The sequence below is a fragment of the Coturnix japonica genome, chromosome 28 (assembly GCF_001577835.2).
Source record: "Coturnix japonica isolate 7356 chromosome 28, Coturnix japonica 2.1, whole genome shotgun sequence".
Taxonomy (NCBI): domain Eukaryota; kingdom Metazoa; phylum Chordata; class Aves; order Galliformes; family Phasianidae; genus Coturnix; species Coturnix japonica.
This window is the reverse complement of record NC_029543.1, coordinates 1,666,212-1,678,105: the sequence shown is the minus strand read 5'-3', so window position 1 is coordinate 1,678,105 and position 11,894 is coordinate 1,666,212. Positions and strand designations below refer to the sequence as shown.

The following is an 11,894-nucleotide window of genomic DNA, read 5'->3' as shown; positions in this document are numbered from 1 at the left end:
TGTGCCATTCTGAGCTGTTCTGTGCCATTCTATGCCATGTTCTGCCATTCTGAGCCAAGCTGAGCTGTGTCATGCAGAGCTGTGCCATTCCATTCTATGCTGGACCACGCTATACTGAGCTGTGCTGTGCCATGTGGAGCCACGCTGGCCTGAACCGTGCCATTCTGAGCTGAACCACTTAATTCTGAGCTGAGCCGTGCCATTCTGAGCCATTTGGAGCTATGCTGTGCCATTTGGAGCTGTGCTAAGCTTTTGTCAGGCCATGCTATGCCATTCTGAGCCATGGTAAGCCATGCCATGCCATTCTGAGCCATAGTAAGCTGTGCCATTCTGAGCCATGCAGTGCCATGCCTGAGGGCAGGGAGGTGAGGAGGGGGGCTGTGAAATGAAGACCCATATGGGACCCTGGGGGCCACCAGCCCCTCAAGGGGACTGTGTGGGTTGGCACTGTGGTCCCTTTGCCCTCTCTCCCCGTGCTGACCCGGGCACACAGCGGATATTTCATCTTATTTGACTCCAAATCAGTTTGTTGAAGCATAGAAATTTCAAATCAAGGCGCTGGTGCCTGAGCTTGGAGCAATTAAAGGTAACATTTTCCCAAGCAAAGCGAGGCAACCAAGCACATCCCGGCACGGCGGAGATGCGGGGGAGACTAAAGAGGAAATAAAAACAACAACAACAACAAATAAACTTTTATTAAGGCTTAAGAAAATGAGACGGCGGATGGACTGAGCTGCTCTCCTCCCCACCGCCTCCTCTTGTCCTGCTGGGACCTGCAGGTTCGTGTTGTAGGGCTGCTTTCTTAGGGTGACTTTAGGGTTCCTTCTATATGTTGCATTTACATCCCTTAAAGCAATGTTGGGAGGTGGTTTCTTAATGACAGGGCTGTGCTTTGTTGTTGTAGGGTTGGCACCTGGAGCAGAGGTGTTATTGTTGGGGTGCTGCTTGGAGCTGGGGTTAAACATGGGGTTGGTAATGTAGGGTGCCCAGTTGGAGCTGGGGTTAAACGTGTTTGATAGTGTAGGGTGCTCGTTCAGCTCTGAGGCTCTGCATGCTGGTTGCCATAGGGTCCCATTGCCAAAGGCAGATCCCATCACCAGGTTGCCACCGTGGCTACTGCACTTCTCCATGGTCACAGGGCCACCAGGCTGGGGGCAGTGGGGGGTGGTAGGGGATGCAGCTATAGGGGGGCACAAGTGGGAGTTGTGTGATTTTGGGGTCCAAGGAGGGGTGAGGACCTTTGGGGACAAGGGGAGGGCACGTGCCTTGAGGGGAGCTTCATGCCTAGGCAGGGGATTCATGCATGGGACAAGGGATGAGGAGCTGCTGTGGGGTGGGGGGGGTTCAGCTCCAGCACCCCATGGTGCCGCCCACCCCGTGCCCACCGTGGGGTTTATTTTCGGTGCGAAGCGAGACGCCTCCTAAATAGGAAATGATCCTTAATATGCAGATGGGACATATTTAATATGCAAATTGACACAGCTCTGGCCGGCTGCCAGTGGTGGCTGTCGGTGGCACCTTGTGTGCACCCAAAGGTGGGTGACAGCGCAGGGAGGAGGGTGACGTCCATCCTAATGGGGGTGATGGGGACAAAGTTGCCTCAATGACCACAGGATCCCAGTGCAGGGCAGGCAGCAGGCAGGGGGTGCTGGGGGGGGCCTATAAGCAGCAGCTGTAAGCAGAGCTGGTAACCGGAGCCCAATCCCAGGGGGGGGCAAAGAGAAGGGGGGGTGGGGGACAGCTGAGCCGACAGGGACGTGGCCGTGGAAGCACCCAAAGGTAAATGGCAGTGGTGGTGGCAGCCCCCCCTTCCCCCCTTGATGTCCCACTGATGGTGAGGGGGGCGATATCCTCTTGGCACCCTCTTGGAGGCTCTGAATGCCTGCAGCCCCTGGGGGGTGGGGGGGTTGTTTGCTGGTTGGGGGGGGGGGGGGGGGGTTGGGGGGGGTGTGGGGGGGGGGGGGGGGGGGGTGGGGGGGGGGGGGGGGCTGGGGGTGGTGTGTGGTGCCAGGTGGCTGCGGTGACATTTGCTCCATCCGCGCCGCAGGGACAGCTGCTTCCTGCCTCTGCCACCCGAACCCACCAGCCAGCAAGCAAAGCATTGGCGGGACGGAAACCTATGGGGGTGACCCCCCCTTTTCCCCCCTCCCCACCAACTGGGGCCGGTGGCCCTCATGGCTGCATGGCAGCAGCAGCTGGGCTGCACTGCAGGCTCTCCAGGCACTGCACCCCAACCCTATTTTGACCCCCAAATGCAATGTGATGGGCACTGTGTTGAACAGTGGGGGCAGACCCTGTGCCCCCCACCCTCCCCGTGCTGGGTTTGCATGTTGTCAGCGTTTCCTTATGCTGCCGCTTGTAAGGGGCCTCATTAACATATCTAATTGCCGCCTCTCTATAGTGATTTGTGCTGATTGCTTATTGGCATTAGTTACTTTGTAAAGAAAATTACCCTAAACATCAAATAAAACCCAGCATTAGCCGTATTGAAAGGGACACCATGGAGATATTGGGATGACAACCCCAACCCCCCCCCCCTCCCCATAGTGTGCTTTGGGGTAACGTACCCACCATGGTGCCACCACCCTGGGGAGTCCCATGTCTCAGTTTTGGGATCCCCCCCCCACTGTAACCCATTGTGGTGGTGGCACCCCTGGGGAGGAGACACTCTGGGTTGGTTGGTTGGTTGGGGGGGGTTTGGGGGGAGCAACAACCCAGAGTCAAAGCGGTTCCAGTTGGTGACAGCTGCGGCGGTGCCGGCTCCGGTTACGGTGACATCAGCTCTACCTTCCCACCTGGCGCGGGGGGCTCGGGCCCCGTCCCATGGGGGTCCCATGGGGGTGGGGGGAGAGGAGGGTTGACAGAGTGACAGCTGAGCGGCTCTCAGGCTCCAGACATGCACCCAGCTCTGCCGGAGCTTCCAGGGGGACCCTCTTGCAGCAGTGGGGACAGCGGTGGCAGCGGAGCTCAGGTTTGCATAGTGGGGGGTGTTGGGTGCTCTGGTGCTGTGGTGAGGGGATCCCATCCCTGGGAGGGAAGCATTCACCCCCCCCCCCATACACACACACACCTCCCAACCCAAACCAAGGGGTTGAAGGGATGGAGTTGGTACCTTAAGGGATGGCAGTGGGTGCATGCAGTCACCTCCGGGGTGGGGGCAAAGCTGCAGAGCTACCCCTCCCCTTCCCCACCCCACCATGCTTCAGTGCTGAGGGGATGTTGGAGGGGGTGGGGAGCGATGGGGTGAGGCATCAGCCCCCCCTGAGGCTGTGGGTGCAGATGGATGGTGCCTGGTGCCGGGCATGTTATCAAATGGGGAAACTGAGGCACAGCACGGGGACAACTCACCCATGGTTGTTCAGCAGCTCTGGGTCACAGCCATCTCCATTCCCCATCCCCCAAGCTTCTAACAGGGACCCCAACCCCACCCCAATGTAGGGTGCACCCCCTCTCACTGCCTCAGTTTCCCCTCAGCTCCCAACGGCCATCCCTGCTCCTCTCCCCCTTCTCCTCCTCCTCCATCAATGGGGCCCTGTTCTCCACCGTGCCCCCCGCTCGCCGCCAGCCCCCTCCTCCCCGGCCCCTCTCAGCCATTGCCTTTTCTTCACCCTCACAATCGGAGGCATTTATGCAGCCGGAGGCTCGGGTTACCCCGACTGTGCTGGGCACCCGCTCACTATCACCGCTGAGCGACCGGGGGACGGTGACACCAGAGCCCCCCAGCTGGGTTACAGCCACCAGGGTCAGTGGCACGGAGCTCCTGAGGGTCCCCTTGCCCCAAATCCCACTGGGAGAGTGGCTGCGTGGCAACAGGAGGCAATGGGCAGTGGAAGGGGGGGGGAACTGAGGCTGCATGAGAGGTCCCAGCAGCTCCTAAAGCTGTAGGTAAATGGAGAGCTCTCCTTGGGGGGGTCACAGAGGGGGCCCATAGCAGCTTTGGGTCTGGTGTCCCCAGAGCTGAGTGGGATGGGGACAGTGCCAGCTGTGACCCAGGATGTAACACTGCACTGAGTGCCATGGGCTGCAGAACTGGGTCTTATCCAGTGGTTCTGATGGTGCCTGTGTCCCCTATCCCCCCGCAATGTCACCCTCCCTCACTCCAATGCAGAGGAGGGTGACGGTTCGATGGCACCCACGTCCCCACTCACTGCCCTCACCAGACTGACAATCAATTAAATTCCCTCCTGTTAATTACCCAGCTCTGCCCCACGCCGTGTCACCCACAGGCACACAGCAGGAACGGCACCAGTGTCTGGAACAGTGGGGGGTGGTGACAGAGGTTACAGCTGGGCTGTGCTGCTGGGAAGGGGGATGTGTGTGTATATGGGGCTTATTTCTACACCACCACTTTCCCACTGATTATCCAAGATACTGTGATTAAATTTTGGACAGGAAGAAGGCAAGTAGCAGCTACAGGGCTGCAATGGGGGTTTTCTGTCTGTATATCCCCATGTCCTCATCCCCACATCCCCATCTCCATGGCCCTACAGCTGTCCTGCAGCCAGGAGCCCAGCTTGCACCCAGTTTATACCCAGTTTGTACCCAGTAGCTCCAATGCAGAGCTGTGCAGGCTCTGGGAGCAGCTCGAGGAGGGCGTGGGGGCTGCTTTTCCCAGCATATTTGGAATTCTTCAGCAGGAGAAGGACTCACTTCCCCCATCTCCCAGGCACACCCCTGGTCTCACACTGCTGGCTGCTGGTGCCAGCCCAACCCCAGCATCCTGGACCCTCACCCTTCACTTCAGGGGTCCCCCCAGAGCCCCCAGCCTCAATGAGGCACCCCATGAGCACTGGCAATGGGTTTGGGGAGCACAGAAGGGAGGAAGCCGGGTGCTGCCCCATCCCACCTCTCCCCCATCCGCAGGTGCTGTGGGCGCCTGCCTGCACCAGGGGAGACAATGTGGCCCCCCCTCGTCCTGCTGCTCCTGCTCACAGCAGAGAGGATGGCTCACGGCACCTTCCCCGAGGAGCCCAGCCCCATCGCCGTGGCAAACGAGGACTGTGAGTGCCTGGGGAAGGGGAACAGGGGGGCACAGATTGATGCAGAGAGGGGATGGGGCTGGGGGGACTCAGGGTGCTCTGTGAATGGGGTCCTGGCTGGCCATGGGGATGTGTGTGATGCCGTTTCTGTGTCCCCTCCTGATGTCCCCAGATGTGAAGCACTACGCTGTGTTTGTGGGCCATGGCAGCAGCCGACCAGGCAGCCCTGAGGGTGGTGGCACTGAGCGCCTCAACATCCAGCGCATCCTCAAGGTCAACAGGACCCTCTTCGTTGGAGACAGGTGTGAAACGTGGTCCCCAACCTCTGCACCCCACACATGTCTGTGGGCCCCATCATTTGGGATGACCCCTGGCACCTAAAATTCTTCCCCAGCCTTGGAGTTTGGACACCCCAATCTCACAGCAGGGTGCTATTGGACACCCCAGTTCTATATCCTGGGGGTCTCTGGGCTGGCTGGACTCACTGCCCACTGCACCCCATTCCCATGGGGCAGATGGGCTGAGCACAGAGCCCACAATCCCACACTACAGGGCACACCAGACACCCATAAGGTGGTGACATCCATATCCTCCCTGCAGGGACAACGTCTACCGTGTGAGCCTGGAGCCCACTGCTGGCAGTGAGATGCGCTATCACCGGGTAAGAGCTGACCACTGAGCTCTTATGGGGACATTGGGTGGGTGGGGGGTTCTGTCCTGGCCCCACGTTGGGTTTTTCTGCCCCCACAGAAGCTGACTTGGAGATCAAACCAGCACGACATCAGCATCTGCCGGATGAAGGGGAAACACGAGGTATGGGGGGGGTCCATACCCTGTGAGCCCCCCTCACCCTCCTGCATCCCACGTCACGTGTCACCGTCCCCCAGTGTGTGTCACCCTGTGCCTCTCGGCTCCCTGCCAACGCTTGTGTCAACTGTGATTTATTGGACGCTGGTATAATTGGGTTTGTAATTAATTATTTCTGGCCCGTTGATCAGAACAGACACATCTCATAATCTGCAAGAAATCCAATTTCCAGGTCCCGTCCGTGCCCCCTGGGGCTGCCCCCCCACCCCAGCCCAGCCTCTTGTGGTGAGGGGGGCAGAGGGGGGACCCCTCTCCTATCCCTGGGGCTGTTTTTGGGGCTGGTGCTGGGGAGTGGATGCAGAAGCTGACAGCCCCCTCTTACTGGCACAGGCAGAGTGCCGAAACTTCATCAAGGTGATGCTGGTACGGAACCAGAACCTGCTCTTCGTCTGTGGCACCAACGCCTTCAACCCCATCTGTGCCAACTACAGTGTGAGTCCCCTGCTGCTGGGATGGGGCTGGAGGGTGTCAACAGGGACAGGAGCTCTGCAAAGGACAGCGTGTCCCTTTTGGGGTCTCCTGCCACCACCCAGACCCCGCTGCCTGGCATGGCACCCCCTGGCCATGCTGACAGCCCTGTGTTGCCCTCTGCAGATGGACACACTGGAGCCCGTTGGGGACAATATCAGCGGCATGGCACGGTGTCCCTATGACCCCAAGCACGCCAACGTGGCACTATTCACAGGTCAGTGCTGACACAGTGGGGACCACGGGTTGGGCACTGCTCCTCCAGGTGCTCCCTGTGTGCTGCCTCCATCCCATACCCACACTTGTGTCTCCCTTGCAGGGGGGATGCTCTTCACAGCCACAGTGACAGATTTCCTGGCCATTGATGCCGTCATCTACCGCAGCCTGGGGGACAGCCCGACCCTGCGCACTGTTAAACACGACTCCAAGTGGTTCAAAGGTGCTTCCAGCGTGGTGTGCATGGCATTGCTCCCTGTCCCCTTCTGCTCTGTCCTGGGGCAGCCCTGACCCCACTGCTGTCCCTGCAGAGCCCTACTTTGTGCATGCTGTGGAGTGGAAGAGCCACGTCTACTTCTTCTTCCGTGAGATCGCCATGGAGTTCAACTACCTGGAGAAGGTTGGAGAGGTCCCTGTGGTGACCTGATCCTAAGGGACACCTGGGATGGGGGCATCCCTTTGTCCCTTCTGGGTGATGGTGACGAGCATCCTTTGCAGGTGGTTGTATCCCGAGTGGCTCGGGTGTGCAAGAATGACATGGGGGGATCACAGCGTGTGCTGGAGAAGCAGTGGACGTCCTTCCTCAAGGCTCGGCTCAACTGCTCCGTTCCTGGGGATTCACACTTCTACTTCAATGTCATCCATGCTGTGACGGATATCCTGGAGCTCAACGGGCGCCCTGTGGTTCTCGCTGTCTTCTCCACACCCACCAACAGGTTGGCCCCATAGAGCTGGGCTGGGGAGTGCCCTATAGGGGTGAGGAGGTGGGGGGTAGTTTGCGGTGTTCACCCCACACTGCATCTCCCCAGCATCCCCGGCTCGGCCGTGTGTGCCTTTGACATGAACCAAGTGGCTGCTGTCTTCGAGGGGCGCTTCAGGGAGCAGAAATCACCTGAGTCCATCTGGACAGCCGTACCTGAAGACATGGTGCCAAAGCCCAGGTGAGTGAGTGACCTGTGGGGACAGCGGGGAAGGGGGCAAGGGACAGGCAGAAAAGGGGTTGGAGATGGAGGTGGGGAGAGGGGCAGGGATGGGAGTGACCAAGGCTGGTGATGGGGATGAGAATGGCAGATTAGGAGGAGTTGGGAGGGACCTTTGGATATCCTCCAATCCAATCCAGCTGGGGATGGGGATATCAGGATGTGGTGAGGGGGTAGAGATTGGAATGGTGACACCAGAGCCAATATCAGCAGAGCTGGAGACAGGACTGGGACAGAAGTGGGACAGGGCTCAGCCACGTCATGGCAGTGCTGAGCTTTGCTATGTTGTGGTGTCAGACCCGGGTGCTGTGCGGCCCCGGGGATGCGCTACAACTCCTCCAGCACCTTCCCCGATGAGATCCTCACCTTTGTGAAGACGCACCCGTTGATGGATGAAGCGGTGCCATCCCTGGGCAATGCGCCCTGGATTATCCGCACGATGAGTCGGTGAGTTTTGGGGGGGTAGGATGGGGCCTGGAGAGGTTGCAGAGGGACCCCCAGCACAAAGCAATGCGGGAGAGTGGTTGCTTTTGGGGTGCATGTGTGTATGTGCATGCACGGCTGCTCACAGCTGTGCCCATCCATGTGCATGGCTTGCGCTGCTGTGCCTCAGCACGTTGCTGTGCCTCCAGCACTGCCCCTGCATGGGAGAGCGCCATGAGACCTGATAAATGTCATAAACTTTGCAGCTGAGATTGTCTCATCCTAATTAAATCTGCCTTAATTGCTGTTTGATGGGGAATTAATCAAGCTGCGCTCTCGGGCCACAGCCTCCAGCCAGGAGGACAGCATGCAGGGCTGCAGACGGGGCTGCAGGGATGAGGGCAGGGATGTGGGGATGGGGGCAGGCAAATGGAGCAAGGGCTGGAGATCAGCTGGGGTTCTGCAGGGGGTCAGGGGGGCACATGGGTTCCTGCTGGCCCCAACACCCTGCTCTGCTCATGCTATGCAGGTACCAGCTCCGCAAGATTGTGGTAGACAATGCAGCAGGACCATGGGGCAACCACACTGTGGTCTTCCTGGGCTCCAGCACAGGCACCATCCTCAAGTTCCTCATTCATCCCAATGCCACCAGCAGCCCCGCGCCTGCACCCCCCGGCAGCCAGAGCATCTTCCTGGAGGAGTTTGAGACCTACCAGCCTGGGAGGTGGGCTGGGGTGGGGAGAGGGGGGGGGGGGGGGTGGGTGGATGGATGGATGGATGGATGGATGGATGGATGGATGGATGGATGTGGATTGGATGGGTGGATGGATGGATGGATGGAAGGAAGGAACAGATCAGAAAGATGCAAGGGTTAGATGGGTGGTGGGATCAGTGGGATGGATGAGACAGGGGCAACGGGTGAGCTCCCTTCTCTGGACCAGCCTGCACTGGTTGATGATGTTGTGGCTGGGGACAGGAACTGGGGCCATACTGAGCTCTGCTCCATCCCCAGATGTGGTCGGGACACAGAGGATGAGCGGAGACTCCTGGGCCTGGAGCTGGACAAGGCAGCTGGATCCCTGCTGCTGGCTTTCCCCCCCTGTGTGGCCAGGGTGCCCGTTGCTCGCTGCCAGCAGCACTCGGGCTGCATGAAGTGAGTGCCAAAGAGGGCAGGGCTTGCGGGAGGGGTTGTGAAAGGAGAGAGGGCTTACCATGAATTTGCTCTACACTGGAGCTGAGATATGAATGGTTTGGCATAGCCAGGAGCACCGATGGGGAAAACCAGGGTTCCTTTTGGGGGCTGGGGGTTTCCTGACCTCTCTATTCCCTGCCAGGAGCTGCCTTGGGAGCCGGGATCCATACTGTGGCTGGACACCTGAGGGCTCCTGTGTATTCCTGGAGCCCAGCCCCAGGTAATGCTGGCTGGGCTGGGTGGACTCTTTGGGAGCAACATGGGGATCTTGGGGTCTGCCCTGGATCTGTGAACTTTGAGCCACATCAGCTCCTCCATTTCCTCTCACCACGGAGACCCAACAAACTCCTCCTGACCCCCTTTTTGCACTCCCCAGCAGGACAGCTTTCGAGCAGGACATCTCTGGTGGCAGCACATCGCATTTGGGCGAGTGCGAGGGTGAGTGTGGGACAGGGATGGGACCCAGGGATACGTGGCACATCACAACTGTCCCCTGAGCCCCTTTGCCATCACCCAGGGCTGGTGACGGAGAGCTTCGTGGACGAGCCGGATGGGCTGGTGTCGGTGAACCTGCTGGTCATCTCCTCGGTGGCCGCCTTCGTCATCGGCGCTGTTATCTCCGGCTTCAGCGTGTGTTGGTTCATTGGCCACCGGGACCGCAAGGAGCTGGCAAGGCGCAAAGACAAGGAGACCATCCTGGCACACAGCGAGTCGGTGGTGAGCGTCAGCCGGTTGGGCGAGCGGCGAGCGCGTGGTGGGCAGCCCGGCGCTCTGCTGGCCCCACTAATGCCCAACGGGTGGCCCAAGGAGCTTGGCAAGGCGAGCCAACACGACCTGGACTCGGGCGTCCTGCCTACGCCGGAGCAAACCCCGCTGCAGCAGAAGCGCTGCCCTGGTGCCCTCCAGAACTGCACCTGGGAGCAGAGCCACAACATCATCAACGCCGCGCTGCGGGACCCTGGTGCCAGCGGCACGCGGCTGCACGCCGGTGCTGGCCGCTCTGCCCGCGGCATGCCCCTCTCCTGCCACGCCATCCTGGTGGATCAGGAGCTGGAGGCTGAACTCAGTGACTCCTCAGGTGACGGGCACTGGGGACGGGACCACCACGAGGGTCCCCGCACAAGGCAGCACCCCCCTGCTGGTGCCCGCCGTCCACCCCGCAGCTCCTATGGCGACTTTGGGGGCACCCCACGCCCCAGCCCTGACCGCCGGCGCGTGGTTTCAGCCCCTGGTGGGGAAGGGGGGGACTTTGTGGAGGGGCCACCGTGGCACCCTGAGCAGCTGAACTTCAACGCCAACAACGGCACCCAACGCCCCGGTGCCCACCTCAAGAGGAACCACACATTTAACAGTGGTGAAGCTCCGGCAGGTGGCTATGGGCAGCATGGCACGGCCCCACGGGCACCCGGTGCGGGGCCCCCCCGTGCACTCACGGACCTGCACCACCTCCTGCGCTATGGCATGGAGCGGACTCCCTCAGGCAAATAGGAGCTCACTGCCTGGCTCGGCACCCACAGGTGCTGCCACCGTGGACGCTTTACCCTGCTGTGCCGTGGCACGGTGCTCCAGCTCTGTGGGGATTGGGATGGGGCTGAGATGCTGCATGGGGGATTGGCAGCCCCTGGGTTCCCATGGGAAGGGTTTGAGGTTTTCCCCTCCTGCTCCTGGAGCTGCACAGGTCCCTGCTGTCCCCGGCTGGCACGGGGCAGTGCCCCAGGATCCGGCTGCTTTGCACAGGCTCTGAGTGTCTGTCTGGTCTCTTCCCCAGGCTGGACCCAGGGACTGCTGCGCCCTGGGCGGGACTCCCTGGGAGGCAGCAGGATGGGCACACAGACATGGGCACAGCTGGCATAGAGCAAAGCAGTGCCCTCTGCCCAGAGCCCCTCAGCCCCACTGGCTGTGCCTGGGCACCTTTAGGTGTGTGGGTGCTGCCAGCACCCTTGGAACACCCAGCCAGGACAGCACCCAGCAAAGGATGCCATCAGGGTGCATTATCTGCCAAGGACTGGGCAAAATCTCCACTACCCCCAACCAGTGCCAGCGGGGAGCTGTCATCTATCCCCCAACACCTCTGCTCCCACCAAGATCCCAGCACTCCACTCCCTTCTCCTTAAAAGCACAGCTGGGCACTGGGGTGCAGGGGGCCGGGGTCCCACCAAACCCACTCTCTGCTGGCAAAAGGTGCCCTCTAAGTGCCACCCCTGCCCCAATTGCAGGCGGCACGAGGGGCAGTAGGGCTCTGCAGGACCGCAGGGCTGCGTGGAGGGATGTGGGCGCTGCAGGTGCTCAGCACCCTGGCTGCAGGGTGGAGGGCAATTGGTCCCATGCTGTAAATAGGGTGCCGGGGCACCGCGGGCACCCCATCGCCCCGGGGCCGTTCATGCATGCGACAGCGGTAACGTCTCTGTATAACCCCGGAGCCCCGCAATAAACTTCTGTTTACAAGAGGTGATTCCTCCCCACCACCGCCTCCAGTGCTGTGCCATGGGGAGAGGCAAAGCTGACCCTGCCTGTGGGGCACGGGTGGGAGGACAGCAGGCTGGAGGGGGCTGTGGGGCAGGGGGGCATGTGGGGCCCTGTGCTGTTCCATCATGCAAAGCCCCACTGAGTGCACAAATGTGTGCAGTCACACCTTCATTTGGGCACCCACTGCGCCCCTGCAGCCTCAAGGAAGGGGGGAGCTCAATGCTGTGCCACCCTCACACCCAGAGCCTCAGTGTGGGGCCATGGGGATGAAGAGTGCCCAGCACTGCTGTGGGTGCTGGCACT

The 11,894-nt window shown here is 60.5% G+C and overlaps 1 protein-coding gene across 4 annotated transcripts; it reads left to right on the top strand.

Moving 5' to 3' along the window:
• Positions 1 to 2,841: 2,841 nt before the first annotated feature.
• On the top strand, positions 2,842 to 11,587 carry SEMA6B (semaphorin 6B). Of its 4 annotated transcripts, XM_015886755.2 has the most exons (17): positions 2,847 to 2,971; positions 4,864 to 5,000; positions 5,152 to 5,281; positions 5,580 to 5,640; positions 5,730 to 5,792; positions 6,177 to 6,278; positions 6,441 to 6,531; positions 6,634 to 6,753; positions 6,842 to 6,930; positions 7,029 to 7,246; positions 7,340 to 7,471; positions 7,808 to 7,957; positions 8,463 to 8,657; positions 8,946 to 9,086; positions 9,268 to 9,345; positions 9,502 to 9,563; positions 9,643 to 11,587. In XM_015886755.2, the coding sequence occupies exons 2-17, from the start codon at positions 4,898 to 4,900 to the stop codon at positions 10,611 to 10,613; spliced, it is 2,706 nt and encodes a 901-aa protein (XP_015742241.1). In that variant the 5' UTR covers positions 2,847 to 2,971; positions 4,864 to 4,897; the 3' UTR covers positions 10,614 to 11,587. The 4 variants fall into 4 exon arrangements, with proteins under 4 accessions (XP_015742240.1, XP_015742239.1, XP_015742241.1 ...); XM_015886754.2 differs by having other exon boundaries at positions 2,842 to 5,000; positions 9,505 to 9,563; XM_015886753.2 differs by having other exon boundaries at positions 2,842 to 5,000.
• The last annotated feature ends 307 nt before the right edge of the window (positions 11,588 to 11,894 follow it).

What these genes read in the sequence shown, in the direction of transcription:
- SEMA6B (XM_015886753.2), top strand. Translation starts at nt 4,796, where the DNA reads ATGGGTTTGGGGAGCACAGAAGGGAGGAAGCCGGGTGCTGCCCCATCC. An exon ending in CAGCACTCGGGCTGCATGAA is followed by an intron (nt 9,087 to 9,267) that starts GTGAGTGCCAAA and finishes ATTCCCTGCCAG; the next exon opens with GAGCTGCCTTGGGAGCCGGG. An exon ending in TTCCTGGAGCCCAGCCCCAG is followed by an intron (nt 9,346 to 9,501) that starts GTAATGCTGGCT and finishes TGCACTCCCCAG; the next exon opens with CAGGACAGCTTTCGAGCAGG.